The sequence below is a fragment of the Lissotriton vulgaris genome, chromosome 1_1 (assembly GCF_964263255.1).
Source record: "Lissotriton vulgaris chromosome 1_1, aLisVul1.2, whole genome shotgun sequence".
Lineage (NCBI taxonomy): Eukaryota > Metazoa > Chordata > Amphibia > Caudata > Salamandridae > Lissotriton > Lissotriton vulgaris.
The window spans coordinates 1413999103-1414021631 of record NC_141685.1 but is presented as its reverse complement, the minus strand read 5'-3'; the positions used below and the strand labels follow the sequence as shown (position 1 = coordinate 1414021631).

The 22529-nt window shown below is 45.1% G+C and overlaps 1 protein-coding gene across 1 annotated transcript in view; it reads left to right on the top strand.

The window, feature by feature from the left end:
* LAMB4 (laminin subunit beta 4) overlaps nt 1–22529 on the top strand; it is a 790532-nt gene that overhangs the window by 607545 nt on the left and 160458 nt on the right. Inside the window, exons 26-27 of the mRNA XM_086967212.1 lie at nt 8112–8484; nt 17243–17395. Coding sequence (XP_086823338.1) covers nt 8112–8484; nt 17243–17395 — 526 coding nt within the window. The remainder of the gene's footprint in view (nt 1–8111; nt 8485–17242; nt 17396–22529) is intronic.

The window sequence follows — 22529 nt, the reverse complement described above, 5'->3', positions numbered from 1 at the left end:
AGCCTAGAGCCGCCCCTGCACCTGAAAACATATTGCTGGCACATCTTTCGTGGCATACTTGTGGGAATGTTTTCTGTATAGAAAGAAGTAGTAAAAAGTCAACAGGAAAGGTGTGTAGATTTCCATCTGTATTTTTCCTACTTTTTTTCGTGAATCGAGCCCCAGGTGTATCATCTCTCAGGGGCGGCTCTAGGCTCATGGCGGCCCTGGGCAGGGAGCGTAGGTAGGGGGGCCCCCTGGAGGAACGCAGGCGCGGAGGCCAGTGAAGAGGGGGGGGGGGGGGGGGAGTCAGGGGGTTTGGAAGTGGAACAGAGCCGGAGGCCGCCAAATCCCTGCCAGGGGCCGCCCCGCAAATATGTAGCCATCCTCAGAGGATTATTATATTAAGGATATATATTTGCTTGGCGACCCCTGGGGTTTGGCGGCCCTGTGCAGGTGCACAGCTTGCCCATGCTTAAGGCAGCCCCTGCATCCCTTTTTCTAATGAATTCCAAAATGCCACGCCTGTCTATGTTCAGGAGACCTTTCTAATACCCCCAATTAATGCCACCTGCTTGCTACATGTACTCACATTATCACTAACTTCTTGCTGGTTACAGCAACAGACGCTAAAGCTTCATGAACGCTGGAAATTCTTCCAAGTGGCATTCCATTCCATCATTTTTGCTCATCCACGTCAAAGCAGAAAATTCACCTTGGCCACACCTGTGAGTAGCAGTCCAATTAATATTTTTAATAGAGATTATCGAAAAGGCTGGTGTGTGTGCCCATGGTGAGTTGACGAGGTTTAGGAATCTTAATGTTCTGCACAGAGAAAATATATATGATTAATGCCCTTATATAATTGCACAGATGAGCTAGAAATCGTGAAATGAAATGCTAAGAGTACTTCCCCGTACTAAAGAAGTGATGATTCAAGCACCTCCTACATTGTCAATTGCACTGTTACATCCCCGCTGTCCAGTTAAACTATATATTTCAAATACTTTAAGAAAGTGTGTGAATAGAATTCCCCACCTCCTGCAGTTAGTTATCAGAAGACTTGAGAGTGGTCGAGCACAAGGAGCTTGATTGCGCAGGGCTTGGCGGCCATTACAAGCGGGTGAGAAGGATGCATGAGAGAAAATGGCCTCACACGGTGGTAGGGTGATCACACAAAATGCAGAGAGAAGGAGTTAGCAAGTTAGGACAGGAACCCTTTACTGCCCAGGCATCAGGCCCATGTCACAACAGGAGAGGCGTCTGCACATGATAAAATCTCTGCTTTGAAACAGGACAGTCTTGCTGGAGGCATTCAAGTGGTAGTTTTGCTGATATGACCGCCAACTAAAAACGATTTAAATAAAAAAATTAAAAAGATGAAACGAGAAGATACAAGGTATGTATTTCTCACAGACAAAACGTCTGCATCAAAGCCAGAGATAACTCGCAGCCAGATTTTATTTTCTTGTTTCACGGATGCTGCCACAGCGGCACACCCCTGTGCGGGTGGACTGCAAACTACCCTGTCCCCTGCCTCAAAGGGCCACACCAATGTTAGCTGTTCATGTTGCACACTCCACAAACTGAAGTTTTTTTGGGCTCATACATGTAGGAAGGTACCTCCTGACTATGGTTGCCCCCAACTTTTTTGCCCTGTGTTTTAGATGGTTGTTGACATAGTCGACCTGGGGCCCTGCCAATCAGGACCCCAGGCCTACTGCTCTCTCTGTAAAATGGATTCCATGTACCCTAGGTGCATTTCCAATTGGTACTGGGCCACCCTATCAGACCCTGTAACTCAGGGCATGGGTGTACCCAGGGCTGCCAGGGGCTGAAGCATGTATTATGCCACCCCTGGCTGGCCTCTTAAATTTGACACAACTGGCTGCATGACAGCTGGGGCAAAGTCGTGTAATCACCCTTTGCTGTAGATATAGGATACCTATATCTAACCCTAAAATGGACACACAGATTCCTATCAGTCACTCCTATGGCAGGCCTTAACAATCCTGAAGGCAGAGTGCTTGGAATCGTGTGAGATGGTGCTCTGGCATGAGCTGAGCCTGTCTGCAGCTTGCGGAATCAAGTCCTAATAGCTGTTCCATGATATCGCATACCATATACTCTTAAGTGCATTATAATCCTCGCGGTTAAATGCTATCTTTGGTATTGCTTTATCAAAACATGTCGAGTAAGGTGTCATACGAATTGGAATACTAACCCCTCGCCAATTCTGGCGACGGGGTTAGCATTCCACCCTTCTAGAGGGACACGACATGTATGTAACTGTGAACCCCGGTTAAAGTTAAACGAAGCCTCAGCTCCACAAAATGGATGCTGCCACCACAGACACGAGTCTGACCCCCTGCAGCTGGGAGTCCTTCCAGCGAGGGGAGCCTGGACAAAGGGTTTCCTGTCAGGGGCGGTGCTAGCACCGTCCCAGACATGGTTTTGTGTATCCTGGGTAGGCAGGGCTTTTCAGGAAGGTGACTGCTGAGTGGCACCCCGGTGCTCACTACGCATAGGCCAGTCTGAACCAGTTCCAGGGGCACACCAGCCCCTGGCCTGGGGAAGTCCGGCATGGGAGAGGGGTGTAACCACCCCCCTCCTAGTCCCACCCATAGGCAGGACCTAGTCACCGGGTCAGCCCCCTTTTTTAGTATAAAGATGGGAGCGGGCCCCCTGTTAAAATTAGATCATCTTTGGAATCAAGACACGACTTTCTACGAAAGGACATCAAGATTTCTTCTTCAAGATTCTCCCTTGTGGCTAAGGAGTAGTCACCCTGCATCCGCAGGCACCATCCTAAGAACACTGCGGTCTGCTGCAAGTCCTTCTTCACGAATCCGACGACCCAGCTCGACGAGACCCGGCTTCCCTGGCACCTCTGACCTCTACTCACCTCTACAGCAAAGCTGAGAACCGTGAGTGCGACGAGACCTCGAGGGACCGACGATCGCCAAGACTGCACGACTTCTTTGCAACAAGCCCACCGTGTGCTCCACTGGTGAGTGCTTTAGGGTCCGAGAAGCCCCAACCCTGAGCAGCTCCAGCACCGAAGATCAGCCCTCCAGCATCTCCACGATCTGCGTGGGGCCCTTCTGCTTTTGCGTGCTCACCGCGCTGTGTGGCTACTAGCCGGCTGGCTTGTGGCCTTCTTCACGACGCCCGACGACATCACTGCTGCTGGCCTGGTTGCTCCAGACTGGTCCTTGCTTCCTTCTTCAAGAGAGGCACCCCGGACCCTCCTGGTCCACTCCAGACGCCATTTTGAGTCCACCGCGTGGGCTTGAAATTGCCAAGGCTTTGTTGCCCAATCCTGGGTCCAGCGACGCCGACAGCTTCCTCCATCGTGGGACAGCTCGCTCCTCCATCCTGGTCGCCGACAACGCCTCCTGGTCCGTGAGATCTGCGAACACAGCGTCACCCACTCACCTAGTCGAGGTGGCTACCATCCGGTGCCCTCCTGGTGCCCACTGACTACTGGCTAGTAGTCTCGAACTTGGTCCCCTCTGCTTTCAGGTGTCATCTTCCTTCGATCCAGGCTTGGATCCATCGAACTTTCTTCATTGGTCGCCTGCCAGCAACTTCTTTCTTCCAGGCTCCTGGTCCGTCTACGAGGATTCCCGACGTCTTTTGAGACCTATGCAGCTGCAGCCCCTGGGCTAGGTAACTTCGGCATTTCGGTGCCCCAGCATAGCCTCACTATCCAAGGGTCAGGATCCACTTTCGTTTTCTTCCTACCAGGTCGGGTTCGCCCGAGAACACTAACTTTGTCATTACTAGCTACCATAGACTTTGTCCCGCATCCCGCGTGAGAGTGCACACTCTGCACCCGAGTCCCCTAGGCCTCCTAGAAGTAATCTGAAGATTCTATAGTCAAGTCCTAGCGATTCCTAAGCCTATTAGTACTGTACTTACCTGCTAGTAATTTCGCATTCCACTTTCAGAGTATATGGTTTTCCGTGCCCCTCGGGCATTTGTATATACTGTGCTAACTTAAGTATTTTCGTAAGAGTTTTGTTTTGTGCTTAGTACCCTGTCCTCATAAAGAGTACAGGGCTGTTGTGATTCTTAATAAATATCTTGTTTATTTTCATAACACTTGTGTGGTGTCCTTTCACTTGGTGTTCAAGGGGTATATGTGTGGTATAACAGCTGGCTTAACACGCCCTCTCGAGTCTTTAGCCTTAGACTGCTCGTATCCACGCTACTAGGATAGCTGGTCTATAAGGTTGACTTACAACCAATCATCAATAAGGGTTGCTGGACTGATACATAGTGTTCACTAGAATAGTGAGCACTGCATATCAGGCCACCTTCTCACAATACATAAATTGTAAGTGCTATTGTTACCCAAGAAAATGCATTCTGTCATCATAGAACAGAAAAATACTGAGTCTCCTCTGTCAGGATTCCAGTTTGTAAATGAATGAATTTATAAGTGGGGAGAGTGGAATCATGTTTTTCTGAACCTGTGGCAATTTCTACATAGTTATGGATTTACCACACTTGCCACATAATCCACTGAATGCTGCAACATTTGCAGATTTCAAAAACGAGCAAAAATGGTTTCTCACTCAAACGAATCAAAATGACTAAAAGGATGCCACGCGTGGTTCAGTGTAGTTCCAGTTCCTTTGCAAAGGTTATCGATTCACTTTTCAGTTGGTGAATGATGTTTTTAGGTGTTAAACTGATGCAAGCTTGATGGAAACTTCTCACAGGGGAGTATTAATTCATTACAAAATGACAAAAGCACTGAATGCGCTGCATATTCTTCATGATTCGCCTTTTCCTGCTTATTTTAGTCAACCGTGCCCTATAATTCGCTCGTCCATTGCCACATAATTCTAGTGACTTATAATGTGCAGACCTCCAAAATCGATCACCGCAATTTTCTTGCTGTTGAATGTGAGGAGGGTTTGGAAATGAGCTTGTTCAGGGTTTTTCTGTGGCAAGACGCGTTTCTCTCTTTGAAGATATCCTTCATGATTGCGTTACGCAGCCAGGGTTCTAGAACGGCAACGGATTTGTTTCTTTTTTGTTGAGATGCAACGTGGTCAGAAACGGGGTTCTATCGAATGAGCACAGAACACAAGAGGAGTATTGTGTGTTTTTGCTTCAGAGTTTTGGGCCTCCAACACATGCATTTGGTGGGAGAGGAAGAGGCCCTAACATTGGTTGGGGCACTGACCAGTTGATGGTGGGATGATTTCAGTGTCAGTGAGATGGAGTGCTATTGTTAACTTGCCAGAGTGTTCTCACTGGGTCACTTGTGAGCTCTAAAATGTACACAGGGCTACATACAAGCTTCGAGTCCTGCCACAGCGTTCTCAGCAGGTTGACCTCCTGCTCCAGGTTACGGGGGGATTTAAGCAGCTGCTGTTTCATCTACATTGTTCTCAGTAGGTTGAGGGTTCTCTCCACCTAGTAACCTTGATCTAGTGTTCTGTGCTGTGATAGGTGCCTGCGCTGGGACGCTCACGGGCAGCCATGCGCTTTAAAAATCTCATTACAATTACAATTACAGATTACACATAGGACTACCTATGACTTAACATGGAATGCCTTCTGCTGTTTTCATAAGGCTCCTTGCCTGCAATCAGTCTTGCCTCACTGTTTCCAGTGGATATAGTATCTGATCCACTCTGCCCACAGGACACAGGGCTCCTTACCAGCTATAAGTGTTGCCACAGTGTGGTTGCACACATGACCTTTTATCAGTTACCAACTTCACCACAGTGTTCTCAGTGAGTTGTGTGACTGCTAGACGTTAGACACAGTTCTTTGTGCCAACTGCTAGTCTTGCTATAGTGGCCTCTAAAGTTGGGCCTGCTGCTGACAACATGCCCCTGTAGAGTGTAGGCACTACACTAAAACCACTGTTCCTTGCGATTTTTTTTTTTTTAAGTTTGGCTTTACAGAACAACTGTCCTAGTAAATCACTGCCACTTCATGCTCTTGGCTGTTAAGTATATCATTCCACCTCCCATGGAGTTCTTGCATTGCAATGTTGATGGACTATATTACATTTCAAAAGTACGCCGAGCCACCACACATTTTAACTTGTTATCTCCTAGATGCATTTTATGCAGATCGATTATTATTTTTCCTCTGCAGTAGATTTTTGTAATGAATTAGTCACAACTCAAAATGCAAACAAGACCGGTTGCTGTTGTCAATGCTTGTTCAGCAAAACAAGTTGTTTATTGGCATTATGTTTCAGTATCATAAAACTAATTCCTCCATACCATAGCCTACAGTATAAGGCACTGTGCATACAACTTATATCTTAGCGGTTATCAGGGACCTGCATGTGGTATTTTACATATGTTTTTCTGTTTTTCATTTTTGTCCAGTATGAGTCAGTGCCAGACACTGCATCATCCTCTGAACTCCATTTACAGGTTCCTTTGACTGCTCATGGTATGCTTGTTCGAGTCAGTACCTGGCACTTGCTAACTTTCATGTCTGCCTGCAAGCTATTCGAGCTGCATTATGTCAGTCACGCCTTATTGCCTGCTCGGGGTAAATTGGGACTGATTTACTCACATTAACCTGATACTTTAGATTAGTTGTTGTTGTATCCTATCCCACCAGAGATAAATAATCCCTACTGACTCTCACCTCTTCTTAGTCGAACAATACAGTCAGTCTTGGATCCCATACAACTCTGCCTAAACAATGTGAAAAATGACTGGGAAATGGAAAAAGGTAGCACACACTGTGAAAAGGGGTAAGAATATACACCATGAGATAGGATCACATTTATGAGTCATAAATAGTCAAATTAAGCAGGTATCTACAAATGGGAAAGAATGTGTGCAATCCTGTAGATTGTGTTCCCCTTCATATCCACCAGCGGGACGCTGCGCATTCTACTTTTGCTCTTGCACAGCCAGTGTGGGATAGGTGTGTGCTATTTCAGTCAAACTGGCCAAACAAATGCTGGGTGCATAAAAACGTTATTATATAAGCAAAGCCTTCCAGGACCCTGATTATTGGCCAACTCATAGTTCACCGAGTTTTCCGCTTTTCATATGTTAATGCCCTATTCAGTTTGTGCAAGAGTTAATTTTATCATTTTCCTTGTGCTTTTTCTAACTGGGTGATTGTTGGTAATCTTTGTTTCTTGAAACAACTTAAAAGAGGTTTGAAAGTCCTAATTTCTTTAATGATAACACACATGCAGATAAAGTTGTCACTTATGGGTAGTGAGCCTGGTATTTGCAAGGATTTTGTGAGGTTTGAGAAAGAAGAACTTTGCAACTTCGCACATTCATTACCCAAAAATGAATTTCATTGATATGTCTGAGCTGCAAAACATTCAAAAGAGGCTCACAACCTTCCTCCTAAATTCTGTTCCTCCATCTTCAGGGGCATAGCTTCCATTGGTGCAGCAGGTGTCGTACAACCACAACCCTGAAGCCATAAGGGTCCAGAGGCCCTAGGGCCTTATCGATGTATTCTTCAGTTCAAACAGTGGTGTAGGGGCAAATTTCCTTCCTTGCTTCAGGGCCCCTGACACGTTTGCTACGCCATTGTTCCTCTTGTAGGCCCGATTGACTCAACAGGAATGGGTCATCGATGTGCTGCTCTTACTTTGGGCAGTTAGACATTGTTTCAGCCAGCTCCAGGGGTCACACTTGTTTACAATGATCAGCTCGAAAAATGTCGCCCAGGTATAGGCTAATTTAATTATTTTTTTTTTAAAAATGTCTATTAAAATGCAGTAGATCGCAGAATCAAAATTAGCATGGAAAAAAACACTCCCCACTATCGCTAGAAAATTACTTTCTGCAACCACACAGAAAATGAAGTGAATACTTGTAATAAAACCTTTTCTACTTGAATAAATAAGAAGTGATATTTTGTTTCAAGGAGACACATGAAACAAGACATAACAAACCCATGACTCTGATCAATGCAAGCAGCAACCTGGGACTAAAGATATCATTTAGTAAAGACGTAAAAGAAGGCTGATTGTTTTCAGGTGTTGCACTTTTCTCGTGGGTTGGAAAAAGTAGGAATTATTTCTGGTTATTAGTCGTAGGAGCAGCAGTGTATTAGTTAATATAGTGGTGTTTTTGCATTTGTTTGCTTATTTGCTTGTGTGTTGTTTGCAGCCTGCAGGTGCAACCTGGAAGGGACCCGAAGGCCAGTGTGTGACAGAGAGAGCGGTGCTTGCAACTGCCTGGTGGGCGCCATCGGGAGGCGCTGTGACAAGTGTGCCCGAGGCTACCAACAGGAATTCCCAAATTGCACCCTCTGCCACTTGTGCTTTGATCGCTGGGACGGCGAGATTACTTCCCACTCTCTGGCTCTCCAAGGCCTAATTAGGTTCACCGCGAATTTTGAGAAGAAAAGGCCGTTCCCGAGCTGCGATATTTACTTCAAAAGCCTTGAAGACAAACTGGCTGTCATAGAAGGAATTCTGAGGAGCCCGCTGCTTTCAACCGACCAGCTCTTGAAAGTCAAGGAGTATCGTGACAACATCCGGTAATACTTTCTTTTTATCTGCCGCGTTAAACGTGTGCATGCGTATTGGAAACGTTGATGGAATGCCGGCTTCAGATAAGGGAGGAGGGGTGGGGGCAGTTCTGGCGGGAAGTGCCTGAGGTCAGCTTTGATCAACCTCTTAGCAAGATTCAAAGGACTTAATGGCTTCCGGCCTCCGAGCTGCCAGCTCAGAGAGTCGTTTAAAAGTGCCTATAGTGCACCGTGACAAAGTCATGATGAGCGCCGAGGAAAAACTATACTTTTCGATTTATTGCCATGGTGGAAATTCCAGTTGTCCAGTTACAAGCGGTGTTATCTAAAGTTGTGCTAAATAGGATATTTATAGGTGACAGAAAAAATAAACCTCATGGGAGATTCTACTTTTTAACACAAAAACGCAGCCTGATATAACAAGATTTAAATCCCCCCTACACACTGATTGTTCAACTGTGAATATTGACGCAATCACTGCCAATGTATTTATTTATGTCGTTGGGCCCTGGGCGCGCATGCTGAGATAAAGGACAACCCTGACACTAGTTTGCATAACTGGCCTCCACTTGCGCTCAAGCCCTTTTTAGGTCTCGCCTGTCGATGCGCATGCGCATCGAGCAAGGCGAGAGTATTGCGACTTATCCACTCTTTATCCACACTGCAAGGAATCGTGGCGATTCCTTGCAGTGCCCGTGACTTTTAAGCTCAATGCGCATGCGCATTGAGCTTAAAAGCGCGTGCACGTCCGTCTTTGTTTACCCGCTCCGCCCCCTCCCCTTCCCGCCGTGTCGCATTTCTCCTCCCCCCTCCCCTCTCTTCCCTCCGGCTTGTTTCTTTATTTGACCCGCTCCGCCCCCTCCCGCCGTGTCGCATTTCTCCTCCCCCCTCCCCTCTCCTCCGTCCGTTCACTTCATGAATTAGCATTCAAACACACAAACTTCCAGGAACTTTTTAAATAAGCAACGAGTATATTGTTCCTGACGTTTACATTTCATTATGAATTTAAATCACAGTATCTAGCGGATAGTCCAGGCACTTTTTAAACCACCGAATTTCATAAGCATTTCGCCTTGTTGTGGAGATCTGGGCACCCTCTAGCTGGATTCTTTTTACATTCAGACCATTGCATTGAGTTGTTTAATTGTGTCTCGGCTGTATGCACAGTTCAAGCACCCTCGCGCAGGATTTCGACAATACCGGAGCGGATAGATCGAGTTGGTCAATCAGACAGCAGATATCCCATCGAGATAGTTAGTTTGTGAGAACAGATCTCATGTTGCCAAGCAGTAATCTACATGTCTAGTTCTGTCATTAACACTAAAGCTTTGCGGAAACATCACTCTATAGAGCCAAGTATTTTTACTTTTTAAACTTAATGTGACGGATAAGTATAGTCAGTTTTCTTATATGGACCGCTTTTTAGCGTAGATTACGGTCTAGTTACCCATTCAATATGGCGCATAAGCTTAGTCCTCTTTTCATGCGCATGCAGGAAGCGCATTCAGGAGGTACAGGCTAATTAAATTCAGTCACCCGCTGATTTTCGTTTCCGTGCTTTTCGCGTTTTTCGTGTTCAGGAGACAACACCACAGGCTGCTTTCGACTGGTGAGTAGAGGATTCTAGAAGTGCTTACTCTTGACTGGGAACTCGGGCAGGCATCTCCAAGTTTTAGTGCGGGTAAACTTATCGCATTTACGGTCTTTTTACAGAGCGTGTTACTCAATGAATAAAGATCGTGTTGAAAGGAACCCCACGCTACCTTTCATCTTTGGTGAGTCGGTTTTACGATTTTTGGTAACTCTAATTGAGAAACGCATTCGAGAACAGATGTTGATATCACCAAGTCTTACAGCAGACACACTCACAGTATTACGGTCTTTTTACGGAACTGGTTTAAGAATGAACATACAGCGTTTTTAAAGGGATTCGCCTGTGCCCTACACCTTCGATGAGTTGTGTACTGAAATTTCACGTAGATGCAAGTGAGAAACGCGTTGTGTACAACATGCAACAGCATTTTACATTTAGAGTGCTCTGTTCTATGATTGCAGATTTGAACAAACTTTTCGCCTTCATACTATTTTGAACAGTATCGTGACATCAGAATCTAAATTTTCAAATGTGGTTCAACTACAATATCTTCTTAAACAGCATGTGCATTTATAAAGATCTAACTACAAAAACAGATGCTCACAATATTGGCCAGTCAAGCATGTTATTTGACTGCAAGCTCTAGTCTTAGAATCTTCAAAAAAAAAGTTGGTTGTCAAAAAATGCTGAAGCCCATCAGCTACCACAGGAGTGTTTTAGCGAGAATGCAGGCACCACAACCATATAGCACACCCCCGCTCCGCCCCCTCACTCTCTCTGCCCGCCCTCAACGCCTCACCCTCACTCACCCTCACTCACCCTCACCCTCACTCACCCTCACCCTCACCCTCACCCTCACTCTCACTCACCCTCACCCTCACTCTCACTCTCACTCTCACACACCCTCACTCTCACCCTCACTCTCACTCACCCTCAACACCTCACCCTCAACACCTCACCCTCAACGCCTCACCCTCAACGCCTCACCCTCACTCACCCTCACCCTCACTCACCCTCACTCACCCTCACTCTCACCCTCACTCTCACTCTCACTCACCCTCACTCACCCTCACTCTCACTCACCCTCACTCACCCTCACCCTCACTCACCCTCACCCTCACTCACCCTCACTCACCCTCACCCTCACTCACCCTCACCCTCACTCACCCTCACTCACCCTCACTCTCACCCTCACTCTCACTCTCACTCTCACTCTCACTCTCACTCACCCTCACTCTCACTCACTCTCACTCACCCTCAACCCCTCACCCTCAACCCCTCACTCACCCTCACTCTCACTCATCCTCACTCACCCTCAACCCCTCACCCTCACTCACCCTCAACCCCTCACCCTCACTCACCCTCACCTTCACTCACCCTCAACCCCTCACCCTCACTCACCCTCAACACCTCACCCTCAATCACCCTCACCCTCACCCACCTTCACTCACCCTCACTCACCCTCACCCTCACCCTCACTCACCCTCACTCACACTCACCCTCACCCTCAACCCCTCATCCTCACTCACCCTCAACCCCTCACCCTCACTCACCCTCAACCCCTCACCCTCACTCACCCCCACTCACCCTCAACCCCTCACCCTCAACCCCTCACCCTCACTCACCCTCAACCCCTCACCCTCAACTCCTCACCCTCAATCCCTCACCCTCACCCACACTCACCCACACTCACCCACACTCACCCTCACTCACACTCACACTCACCCACCCTCACTCACCCTCACCCTCACTCACCCTCACTCACCCTCACTCACACTCACCCTCACCCTCACTCACCCTCAACCCCTCACTCACCCTCAACCCCTCACCCACCCTCAACCCCTCACCCTCACTCACCCTCAACCCCTCACCCTCAACCCCTCACTCACCCTCACTCACCCTCACCCTCAACCCCTCAGCCTCACCCTCACTCACCCTCAACCCCTCACCCTCACTCACCCTCACTCACCCTCAACCTCATGCTAAAGATTTACAAAAAAACCCATAAACAATTCTAAAAGCACTAACTCTAATGCTGCGAGACCTATTGCATTTCTAATGCTTGTTTTAAGTCTCGGCTAGATAGCGCATGCGCTGTCTTTTTCAGACATGTTGTTTTTAGTTCTCAGTTAGATAGTGCACGCACTGTCTCTTCGAGACATGTTGTTTTATTACAGTTACTGGGCTACAGCCCACCCACAAGCTTACTATTTATTAGCTACAACGTCACTCTCATATCCTTCCTTGCTGTGCCATGGCATGTATGCATCATGCCTCTTCTTGTGTTTGGCCCTCCCCTAGAGCATGGACCCAGTAGGGGTTTTCTATGTGTACCTGAAATGGGATAGATGTGTCCTGACTGGAAAAAAAACTATAAAAAAAGAGCCTGCTGAGCTACTAATAATAGAGAGGAACGTGCCCTTCATCCTAATAATGCTACTATGGCACCGCTGCCCCCTCTTCTTCACACTACTGCCGCTCCATCTTCATGGCCCTGATTCTCCGCTTTCCTCCACGTACAACTGCTTCCCTTCTTCATTGCATCACATTCCACCCCACCCAATCTACCCCAATGCACCCCACTCCAATCTACTCTACCCAGCGGTCGAAGTGCATCAAAAAATTAAGGGAACTGGGGTACTGTGCACATTGGGGTGGGGTCAAAAGCATGGTAATAAAAAAATATTCTGTAACTTTTTTCAGTCTTTCACCTTCAGGTATGTACATATAAAATAACACACAGCTTAAATATAAAATGAATAGACGTTGCGTTTATCAGTTGGAAATGCACTATCGTACACTGCAGAGGTCTGTGAATGTAACCAGAAAACCACTGAATTAAATAACAGAAACTACAACCTTTTGAGCAATGAGAAGCTCTAAAATAGTTTGAAACTAATGCAAAATGCCTGAAATGGAAGATCAATGACCATACTGCAAAAAACACAATTGCGGCACCATCATTCATTGTAATTAAGACATACCAGGAGGAACTTTGCAGTGGCCTGTGGGGCCATAATACTTAGCTTTACGCATAATATGTTGTGGATCAACATTATGCAATGGGTACAGAGTAAGACTTAGAGGCCAGTGCGTCTGAAAATATAGTGATATTCAGAAAAACATGCCACTAGTCGTCAGTACAATGTGACTCAAACTGTAAGGGTGGCTTAGTATGTTCAAGCACAGGCTGCAGAGATGAATCGACTTCACTGCAGAAAGAGTGAGTGACACAACTGACTCTACCACCAGAAGTGTGCCTCCCAGGATGAGCATCTTTCAAGTTCTTCGCCTCGGCTGGAGAATCAGTATGCAGTAGGCAATGCTGAAGAGCTGCGGACAGTCCTGCTTTGAGCTGTCAGAAAGCTCACCTAGTCTGACAGTCATGCCAAAGAAAAAATAATTATTTATCACCCCTTCCCCCAGGTCGAACAGGGACAGCCAATAAGACAGGGAACTAAAATAAAGGTTGTCTCCACCAGAAAATCAGACACTTAAAAATGTGCTCCACATTTTCAAATTGGGACAGCTTTGAAATTGCCAAGACAAAGTTGTGTAGATGTTTCGCAGAATATGAGAGACTGCATTGATTTATACTTGCTGTAGTCAAGTTTTGCCAACTATGGGAGACAGCGTGCATTTAAGCTTGTTGCAGGAAAGGTTTGTTGTAATATCAGGAAAATCAACAGCAAACCCAGTGCACCAAACCCAGCATGTGCACAAACAGTACAAAAGTCAGCCCACATGCTGTCAAACCTACCCTTTGGGACTGTGCTAACTGCAGGTGCGAATGGGAAAGAAACCTGCTGCCTCAATATCTCAGTCCGGCATCGGAGAGTGTGTGCATGGAACCTTGCAGCAGGAAGGCTTTGTTGCAAAGTTCTCTTATTCAATTGCTTCTTTGAGCGTTATTCAATGCTCTGATGTTACCATTGCGGGACTAGGAGTTGGGGTGGGGGGTGGATGTGCAAGTGCGCACTGCTGCTTTTGTTACTGGGCGCCGATACTGCAGTGCCACTGCAAAACCGGCCCCCAGTAACAAAACCAGACCCAGCTGCTGTAAAACTGGCCCAATCCTTCCAGCCTCCTGGGAAACTGTCCGATGCCCGATATGGCCATTCCGGCAGTGTATGTTGCCTTTTAATGAGCAGGTCAGACAACACGAGCACTCTACCAGACTTAGAAAGTGCCAGACAAGAAATGTGAAGATCCCAACAATTACTGACAATGTTAATGTGAGGTTAGACAAATTAAAATCAAAGAGCTGCTCATTTTTTGTATCTCATTCTGTCCCACAAATAGTATAGTAACAAGCCGCATCTTGCCATTCTAGGTCCCTAATATGAAACAAATAGATTTAGTTCAATTTTCCGAGGGTCCTATTTTAAGTGCAGGCGAAAATAAGGCTGCAAAGCAAAACTCATATAATTTTTCTCTTCATCTGCCACAAATTACTTTTCTCTCTTTCGTGTTAATCATCTCATTACGAGTGTGCAGTTTGCATCAGTGGCGTAACAAAGGCCTCCTGCAGCCCTCGAAGCGCGGGGGGGGGACCGAGCTCCAGGGGGCCGGCTCAGCACAGTAACCTGGCCTGAGAGCTCCTGAGTAAGTCCAGAGGGGGGGGGCTCCATGTATGTGCAGAGGGCCCCTCAAGTTTCTTTATACCACTGGGTTGCATCTGGATGTGCTCTAATTTTCCTACCAGTGTTACTTTTGTAAATATTACAGAAATAAAAAACCGCTAGTTAGTGCCCTTAATGTCCCTTGATGTTCTTTTTGGGGCAGAATATCCTCTCTCATTTTGGGTAAGGCCCAATTCCACACACATTTTGGTAAATAGAATTTATAAAGTGTCTTGTTCCCAGTTTATTATTAATAAATTCCTTTTTGATCCAAAATAAAGTAATCAATACAAATCATGTGAGGAATAAAGTAAAGATTTATTTTCTTTATTTTGTTATTCTTTTTCTTTTCACTTTTTTTTCCCAATGGTCACACTTATATCAATGCCCCATATATAAGTCCCTCAATATAGTCACTAGAGCCACACATATTAAAGAATAAACTGTAAAGGCCAAGGATTTTTGGAATTCATTGTTATTAGGGGGAATGCACCAGTGAGTATTGCAATTAGCTTTTGAAAGTTGTCAGCCTTGACAAAGCCCCAGGCTTGGGAGCCACTTAAGGGGTTAAACATGTGTTGGCTTTGTTACAACTTACCTATCTGCAGTGACTATATATGGAGCATTGCTATAAGTGTGACAATTGAAAAAAGTGAAAAGAAAAAGAATAAGAAAATAAAGAAAAAAATCTTTATTTTATTCCTCGCAATATTTATTTGGGTCACTTTAGTAAATGTTTCCATGCAGGAAAATGGAGAAGAGAGAAGGGAACTAGAGAGGGAAGAATTGGAGAGTTAGAATCTAAAAGTAGGTGGAGGTGTGTGGCGGTTCCTACACAGTGCCTACCGCCTGCCACCTCAATGTCTCAGAAAGGTATACAAGAGTGCGTGCAATTAACCTTGCAACAAGCAAGTTCTTATGCAAAATCATGAAAATCAACAGTAAAACTGGGCGCACGAGAACCAAAAGGTCAGTGACATAACACAGGTCCCGCAGCCCCTGCGGAGCGGGGGTGGCCCAAGCTGGAGGAGGCCCCGTCAGCACAGTACTCTGGCCCGAGAGCTCCTGATTAAATCCGGAGCGGGGGACCATCCAAGTACCTTCCAGGGGGGGCCCTCAAGTTTCGTTACGCCACTGCAAAAGGCCACCATCAAGCTAAAAAAATTCAACTCACACCATGACCTTTGTACCCTTCAGGTGCCGCACTGGGGCGGGCGAGGAAAGGAAAAAGAAACCGCTGCCTCAGTGTATCCGCTTCAACACAGTAGGGTGCTTTCTTGCTGAAACACAACAGGCAAAGCATGACTATGGCTTAACGTGAGGGCACTGCTGAGTTCTCCTGACTGAATTTGGTTACAGCAGGTTCCCAGGCAGCACAGAGCACCCTCACTGGCAGCGCGCCTGCTTCATAAACACAGCTCCTGTTTTAGCGCACCTTGAAAGTGGTGCTATAAAAGTGTGAGTAATGCATTTTAGTGCGGTGATGCAGACACCACATTAAATGCGTTCGTCTGACCCCAGATGGGTGACACTTGACAGGACTACCTAGGGAGGGGCTACTACATGACATGTCCTACAAGACACTACAGTTGGTGGGGTTTATCCCAAGAACAATACCGTGAGCATACTAACCTAACGCATAGCATGTGATACCCCAGCTACCCTTAAAGTAGGCTTATCACTCTGAAATGACTAACAGGGATATTTTGGAGCAACATAAAACACAGAAATAAACAGTTCTTTTCAAGATGCAGCTGTAACGACGGGGACTTGTAGTAGCTAAATAGGCATCCAAGAAACTATACTCCAGAAACTGGATCAACTAGACACCATTTGTTACTGGTGAACTGGAATTTCCATCAGGTTTTATGTTGTTATATCAGGATGTGTGTATATTAGCTGAAATCTGTGAAGCATGACAGTTTGTTAAGTATTTAATATTGAAACTTGATGCAGAGTCCAAATATTGCCACCAGGGTGGGACTGAGACAGACAATAGGACTGTGCACCGAAGGCTGACAAAACCTGTTTTTTTAGGTTGAAACGCTTTTGTAGAAGAACTGATCACCTATTCATTCTTCCCTGTTAGTATTCTCTTGCTGATCTTCTAGAATTTGCTTGTGGTGCCAGGTTAGGTAATCGCTGTCTACTTTTAAGATGCCACCACCACCCAACGCTTGCTAAATAAATATCTTATTGCTTTTAGACTGCAAGCATTTTGAGCTTCCTTATTTATGTGCCTTACTCCTCGCAGCGGATATACCTTGTGAGTATTTTAGATGTAAGTGTGGGTCCAGTACTATGGGTGCTTGAAGTACCAGCTGAGGTTCATCCTGTGTGACTGACAGTGTGGCTTTGTCATGACACCTTTGAAATTAGAAGTTCTCTTAGAATTTGAAAGATGCATTTTTTGGGCATCACTGCCACACTTAGGCAATAATGGCAATGGTAGAATTTGCCATCAGGCATCATGTATGTAGTATTTAATCTTCATACAAGGCCATTTCAATTGCTGACCTTGACTGTGATGCCAATGCCTTTCCTGACACAGCCTTCTTGCCGATGCCCTGAGTGAGCGGGCATTCTACAATGACACAGTGGATTATTTTGGAGTGCGCCAGTCTTGGAGCCCGTGCAAAACAGCAAAGGAGCTGTCCAACTTAGTCTGGCCAACCTCGCCAAGAGCTGGTGAGCCGAGTGAGAGGTGAGGACCCCATCACTCACCACAAAGCGTGTCCTTCGTCTCGGGCTTTGTCCTTGTCTAGGAGTGTATGAGTGTTGGTCGTTTCGCGTTAAGCCTATAATGTGGAGTTACTTACCATTTTTCAATGTTCCTCTTAAAGGAGAACGTTTTGCATTTGTTGTCTTGAACTGGTCTGGGACTTTGGTTATTTATGGTACACATCTGTTTGTCACATGCAATTTATTTTCTAAATTGTGAAAATGTTGTTACACAGTCTAAATTGGCGTCCCTTTATTACGTGTTACTGCCGCACTTCCTGTCTATTTGTGTACAAATACTATTTCCTTTACTAAGTTTCTCCAACTAGTTGCACTATGTGAGATTCATTTAATTTTACTTTTTTTATATATAGAAAAGACCAGGCACCAGTGTGTATCAGAACCATGTACACGAGATATATGCATATACCTCATGTGGTGTAGACAAAATGCAGTCATGAACTTAAAAATAATTAAAGGCAGACCCAGAAAAAAAATGTATTGGAATAAAATAGAATTTATTCTCCCCGATAATTCAGCAATGATTTCTGTGAGGTGAAAGATTTTGGACTTCAAAGTTTACTAAAAACGATAGGCTAGGCTCTGAATTGGTCGAGGTTGGCTCCTGATAGCCCAAGTTTTAGGGCAGGAGAGACTGTAATTAAATCATGAATCTATTGCATGGCCCTAACATATGCTGGGCACTGGCTGAGCTTGGGAACATAGCAAAACAAAAATGGTGGGATGATCCCATTATGGAGGCATACATATAGCCTCAGGTAAGCATTTACTGGGAAAGGATCGCTTCTTCATAGGGTTCGGGATGAGAAACCTAGCCCCTCCATGTCCGCTTAGCTTCTTTTCTCCATTTCCCCTCTTCCACATTATCTTAGACCTCCTCCAGCGGCCCATGGTAGGTACCTACTCCCTCTACCAAGCCTATCTCATTATAATGTCAACAGGTACTCCCACCCATAACTCCATCCCTCTCGATGATGTGCAAGACTTTTTCTAAGCTAAGATCCACCCAATATTCCAGTCTCCTCCCCTCTCAGTCATGCCTATACGAAACGTTAGCAAAACACTGATTCGCCTGCTCCAAATCCCAGTTTTAAAACCTACAGCCCATACTTACTGCTTAAGTTCCACAACACTGTGTATTCTCTCCCTCAAACAACTCCCTCCACTAGACTCATCACTAACCTAACTTTCACCACTCCGTATTTACTTTCCTCCTGTGTTTCAACAACAAAAGCATGGCAACTCACTGACATCCTGATCCTGCAAAACAAACCATCAAGTTATCTTAGAAATAAAATTACCATGCCAGGCTATCTCTGCATCAACAAGCATTACGTCTTATACCTTCTTTCCAGGACACCAGCAGAACATTCCAATCCCTTTAAAATACAATTATCTTGACAGCTGACTCCCTGCCCTAGCATTTAAAAGCTTAATGTTTGTCACATCCCTTCCAGTACACCAACAGAGCATGCCACGTAACATCTCATCCCAGCACCGGCGGCCGACACCGATCAGGGGTGGAGGGGCGGTGATGATGGTTGTGAGAGGGTAAAAAAAAAATTAAACGCACCTGCTTGCCGCGTTCTCCTTGCTGCTTCTTCTGGTTGTATCTCTTCTCCCGCCGGCAGGAACAGGAAGCAGCCTGCAAGTACCCAGGCTACCCTGAGCTAATCACAATGCTGTAATGCAGTGTTGTGATTGGTCTGAGCGCCGTGGCTCGGCGCTCAAATGGGGCATGGGAGCCTGGGCATGTTTCCAACCAGGCTGTAATGCAGCCTGGGTGGAGAAGAAGGAAACTGTGCATGACTATCTTGAGTTGCCAAAACAGTCACGTGCATTTAGGAGTGGGGCAAACCACTCATTGGCTGCTCTGTCAGCCCCCCCGCCTCCCTCACATAGCTTAGCTGTCATCTCGAAAAAAAGGAAAACAAATGATAATAACTGGGTTATTATCATTTTATTTTTTTCTTAAGCTGCTGAAAAAAAACAGTGGGGCGATGCTCCTCCGCCTTAGTGGAGGAGCTGCCATTGCATCCCAGCTTAGCCAAACAACCATAAAATATTACTTTACTGTCATGCCAGCTGAATACTCATCTTGGCACAGTCAATGACAGCAAAGCTATATTCACCCATTCATGCATTCCCAACATTTAATCACCTCTTGGGCTAACCTGACTGGCCTTACCAGAGAATTGAATGACAGCAGGTGCATCCTCATCATAATTTATACTACATAAATTGCCTGCAACTATCAATAAATTAAAATTGACTAGCCAGTGGCACACACCCAATTCTGCACATAGAATTAAACATGAGAAAGCACCCAAATAAAAGGACTGGAGGGAATGCAATTGTCCATATGGTGTCTATCCCCACCTTCCAGCTACACAATGTTTGACCAGCCAGCACTGGAGACCTTACACTGCCTGTCATCAGCCATTCCTATATATAACATATAGCATTTGACACAATGGTCCAAAAGAAAAAAGCATCTAATTTGACTTTCACTCCATCAGCCAACTGGTTCACCAAGGAGCTCTCATCTATCACAGCCAATTACAGCGCTCCTGGGTACATAATGACTGGCCAATGCCAAGTAGGGATGTCACATTAGTGGTAGTGTTGGGACAGACTAATGCATTCACTTACAAATCTCCAATGAAGAAGACTCTCAGTGTAGGCACAGTTATATTCTACGTCCTGATTCTAGAACTGGTCATCCTTTGTATGCTTCATAATTTCAACTTTACCCATAGGTTTGACTTTGTATTAGTTCCAATGTATTTCTACACTCTCATCTTGAGGTGCCTGTATGTCCAATTGTTCTTGGCTTTGTAATAAATTAAAAACTTTGGGAAAAAAGAAAAAAGAATGTACCTAGACACAGGAAGCAGAAATCTACACTCCCAGAAACTATACCTTTAGAGAACAATCATCAGGAAACCAAAAAACGAAATATCTGTTGTCTTTACCCTCATTTCCATCTTGTTGCATGAAAGAGGATTTCAGGATTATATCAGAATTCAAAAACACAGCAGCTTGCTCAGATCAAAAGTGTTCCAAGAAAATATTCTGTAACACCTTGGTCTCTCGTATCCGGTGAAAGGCAAAAGAACTTCACACTTTCCACAATCACCGGAGAAATGTTGTCTTCCAGCTCAAAAGAATCCTTTAAATGATCACAAAGTGAAACTCTGGATTCCCAGATTAGCCATACCCCTGGCAATGTTCAAGGATATCCTATTAATGAACCCCATTGCATAATCTACACATTACCAATGCATCCCGCAATACCAGTCCCATGCCAAATAAATATAAATGAGCATTAATTCAACCTCTTCTGAAAAAAAACAGGTCTTGATGGTAAAAACCTTGCAAATTACTGCCTAAAGCAAATGGTTGAACCGATTGGAAAAAAAACCAACACTCAGATGCTGGAATTTACTGAAAAAGAGAACACACTGGCCTCTGCTCTGCAGAGGTACAGAATATATCAATTTCAATTAAGGATGAACTTCCATTGCAAACGGAATCAAAAGGAGAAGCTGCTTTGATTCTTCTTAACCTGCTGCATTCAACACTGTCGATCACCCAGCACTACGTAACACACTCCAGAATGGGGGCGTTTATGGCAAAGCCTTGGCTTGCCAATTAGTCATCATAAAAAATTGTAAACACACACTACACTTCCATTTACTGCCTAGTTACTGATGTTCCTAAGGGTTTAACCACCTATCCCTTCTTTTCATCACCTGTCTTTGACCTCCACTTGGACAGGTTCAATCCCACAGTGTTAATACTTTTAGTTATGGTGTTCACATGCAGAGATCATCTTCAGATTCCAGTCCTCAGTGGCACCATACACTCATGTATTGTGCCTTGACTTATAGTCGTCAAACCAAAACTCAACTCAGACAAAACAGAAATCCTCAGATCAGGAAACCTCTTGTCTCCACAATAGATCCCATCCTGCCTTGCATATCAAGGACAGCCACCCCCTCAATAGAAATAGGGAAAACAATTTATATAATTGTCCTGCCTTCCGAAAGACCATTGAGGCATGGTTTTTCAAGCTTTCTGCCTCAGCCTGATCATTAACTCTGCAAGGCAATAGCAAGCCATGCCTAAAACATAGCAACCCTCTTCCTAATAAGAAGTTATAGAACAACTACAACTTAAAACAAACAAGAATTACATTTCCAGCTGCCATTTTCAGCAAAGACTACCATGGTGACCTGATTATCCATAGCTGTACCTCTGACTGTAGTTATTCAGTAACATACCCACCATCCGATGATGTATGGATCATGTACGTTGAATGCATGTTGCATGAAATACACTCTTCTCCTTCCACACCCCCTATGAACTTCGGCTTACATCCCAGCAGATTATAATTGCTGCAACCAGACCAGACCATGTGTCAACACTACAAACCTCCCCAAACCCTTCCCATTTAGTGCATAATAGATCTACATCCTAAATTCAATCATACACATTCAGTTGTTAATCACCAGGCATTTTGAACTTGACAGTGATAATCTAGTTGCCGTTGTGTGCTATACAAGTGTTGTACACCATAAAATGTGTGGCAATGCTCTTTGAGCAACTCAATTTTTACAAAAGGCTTTAAGATATGAAAGATTGTGAGTTAACAGTATACTTATTAGAGGCGGTAAAAAGTACAACAAATGTGATGGTGGGTGTTTTTTGTGCCACTTTCTCTCAAGTTATAGAACCCACATTTGGAGTTCAGAGACCTGCAGTAAGAGACTGCCAACATGTCTCCCATTCTCCTTCTTTTTTCTGTGTGCCCAGGTCTAGGCCCTTCGTGTTTTTTTAGAAAACATCCACAATGCATGTTGATGTGTACATCTTGTTTTGTTTGTTATTTGCTGGTATTGAAACAGCATCCTTTTGTGTTATTTCACAGGACTTTGTTGTCTTTTCAAAACATTTTTTGACAAAATATTCAAAATACGTGTCTTTAGGAATGAAACATTTGAATTCTTTATTTGTTGAGCTTGAGCTGCTATGAAATGTTTGATTCTCTCGTGGTCCTCCAGCATGACCTGAGCTCAATGTTACACAGTGTG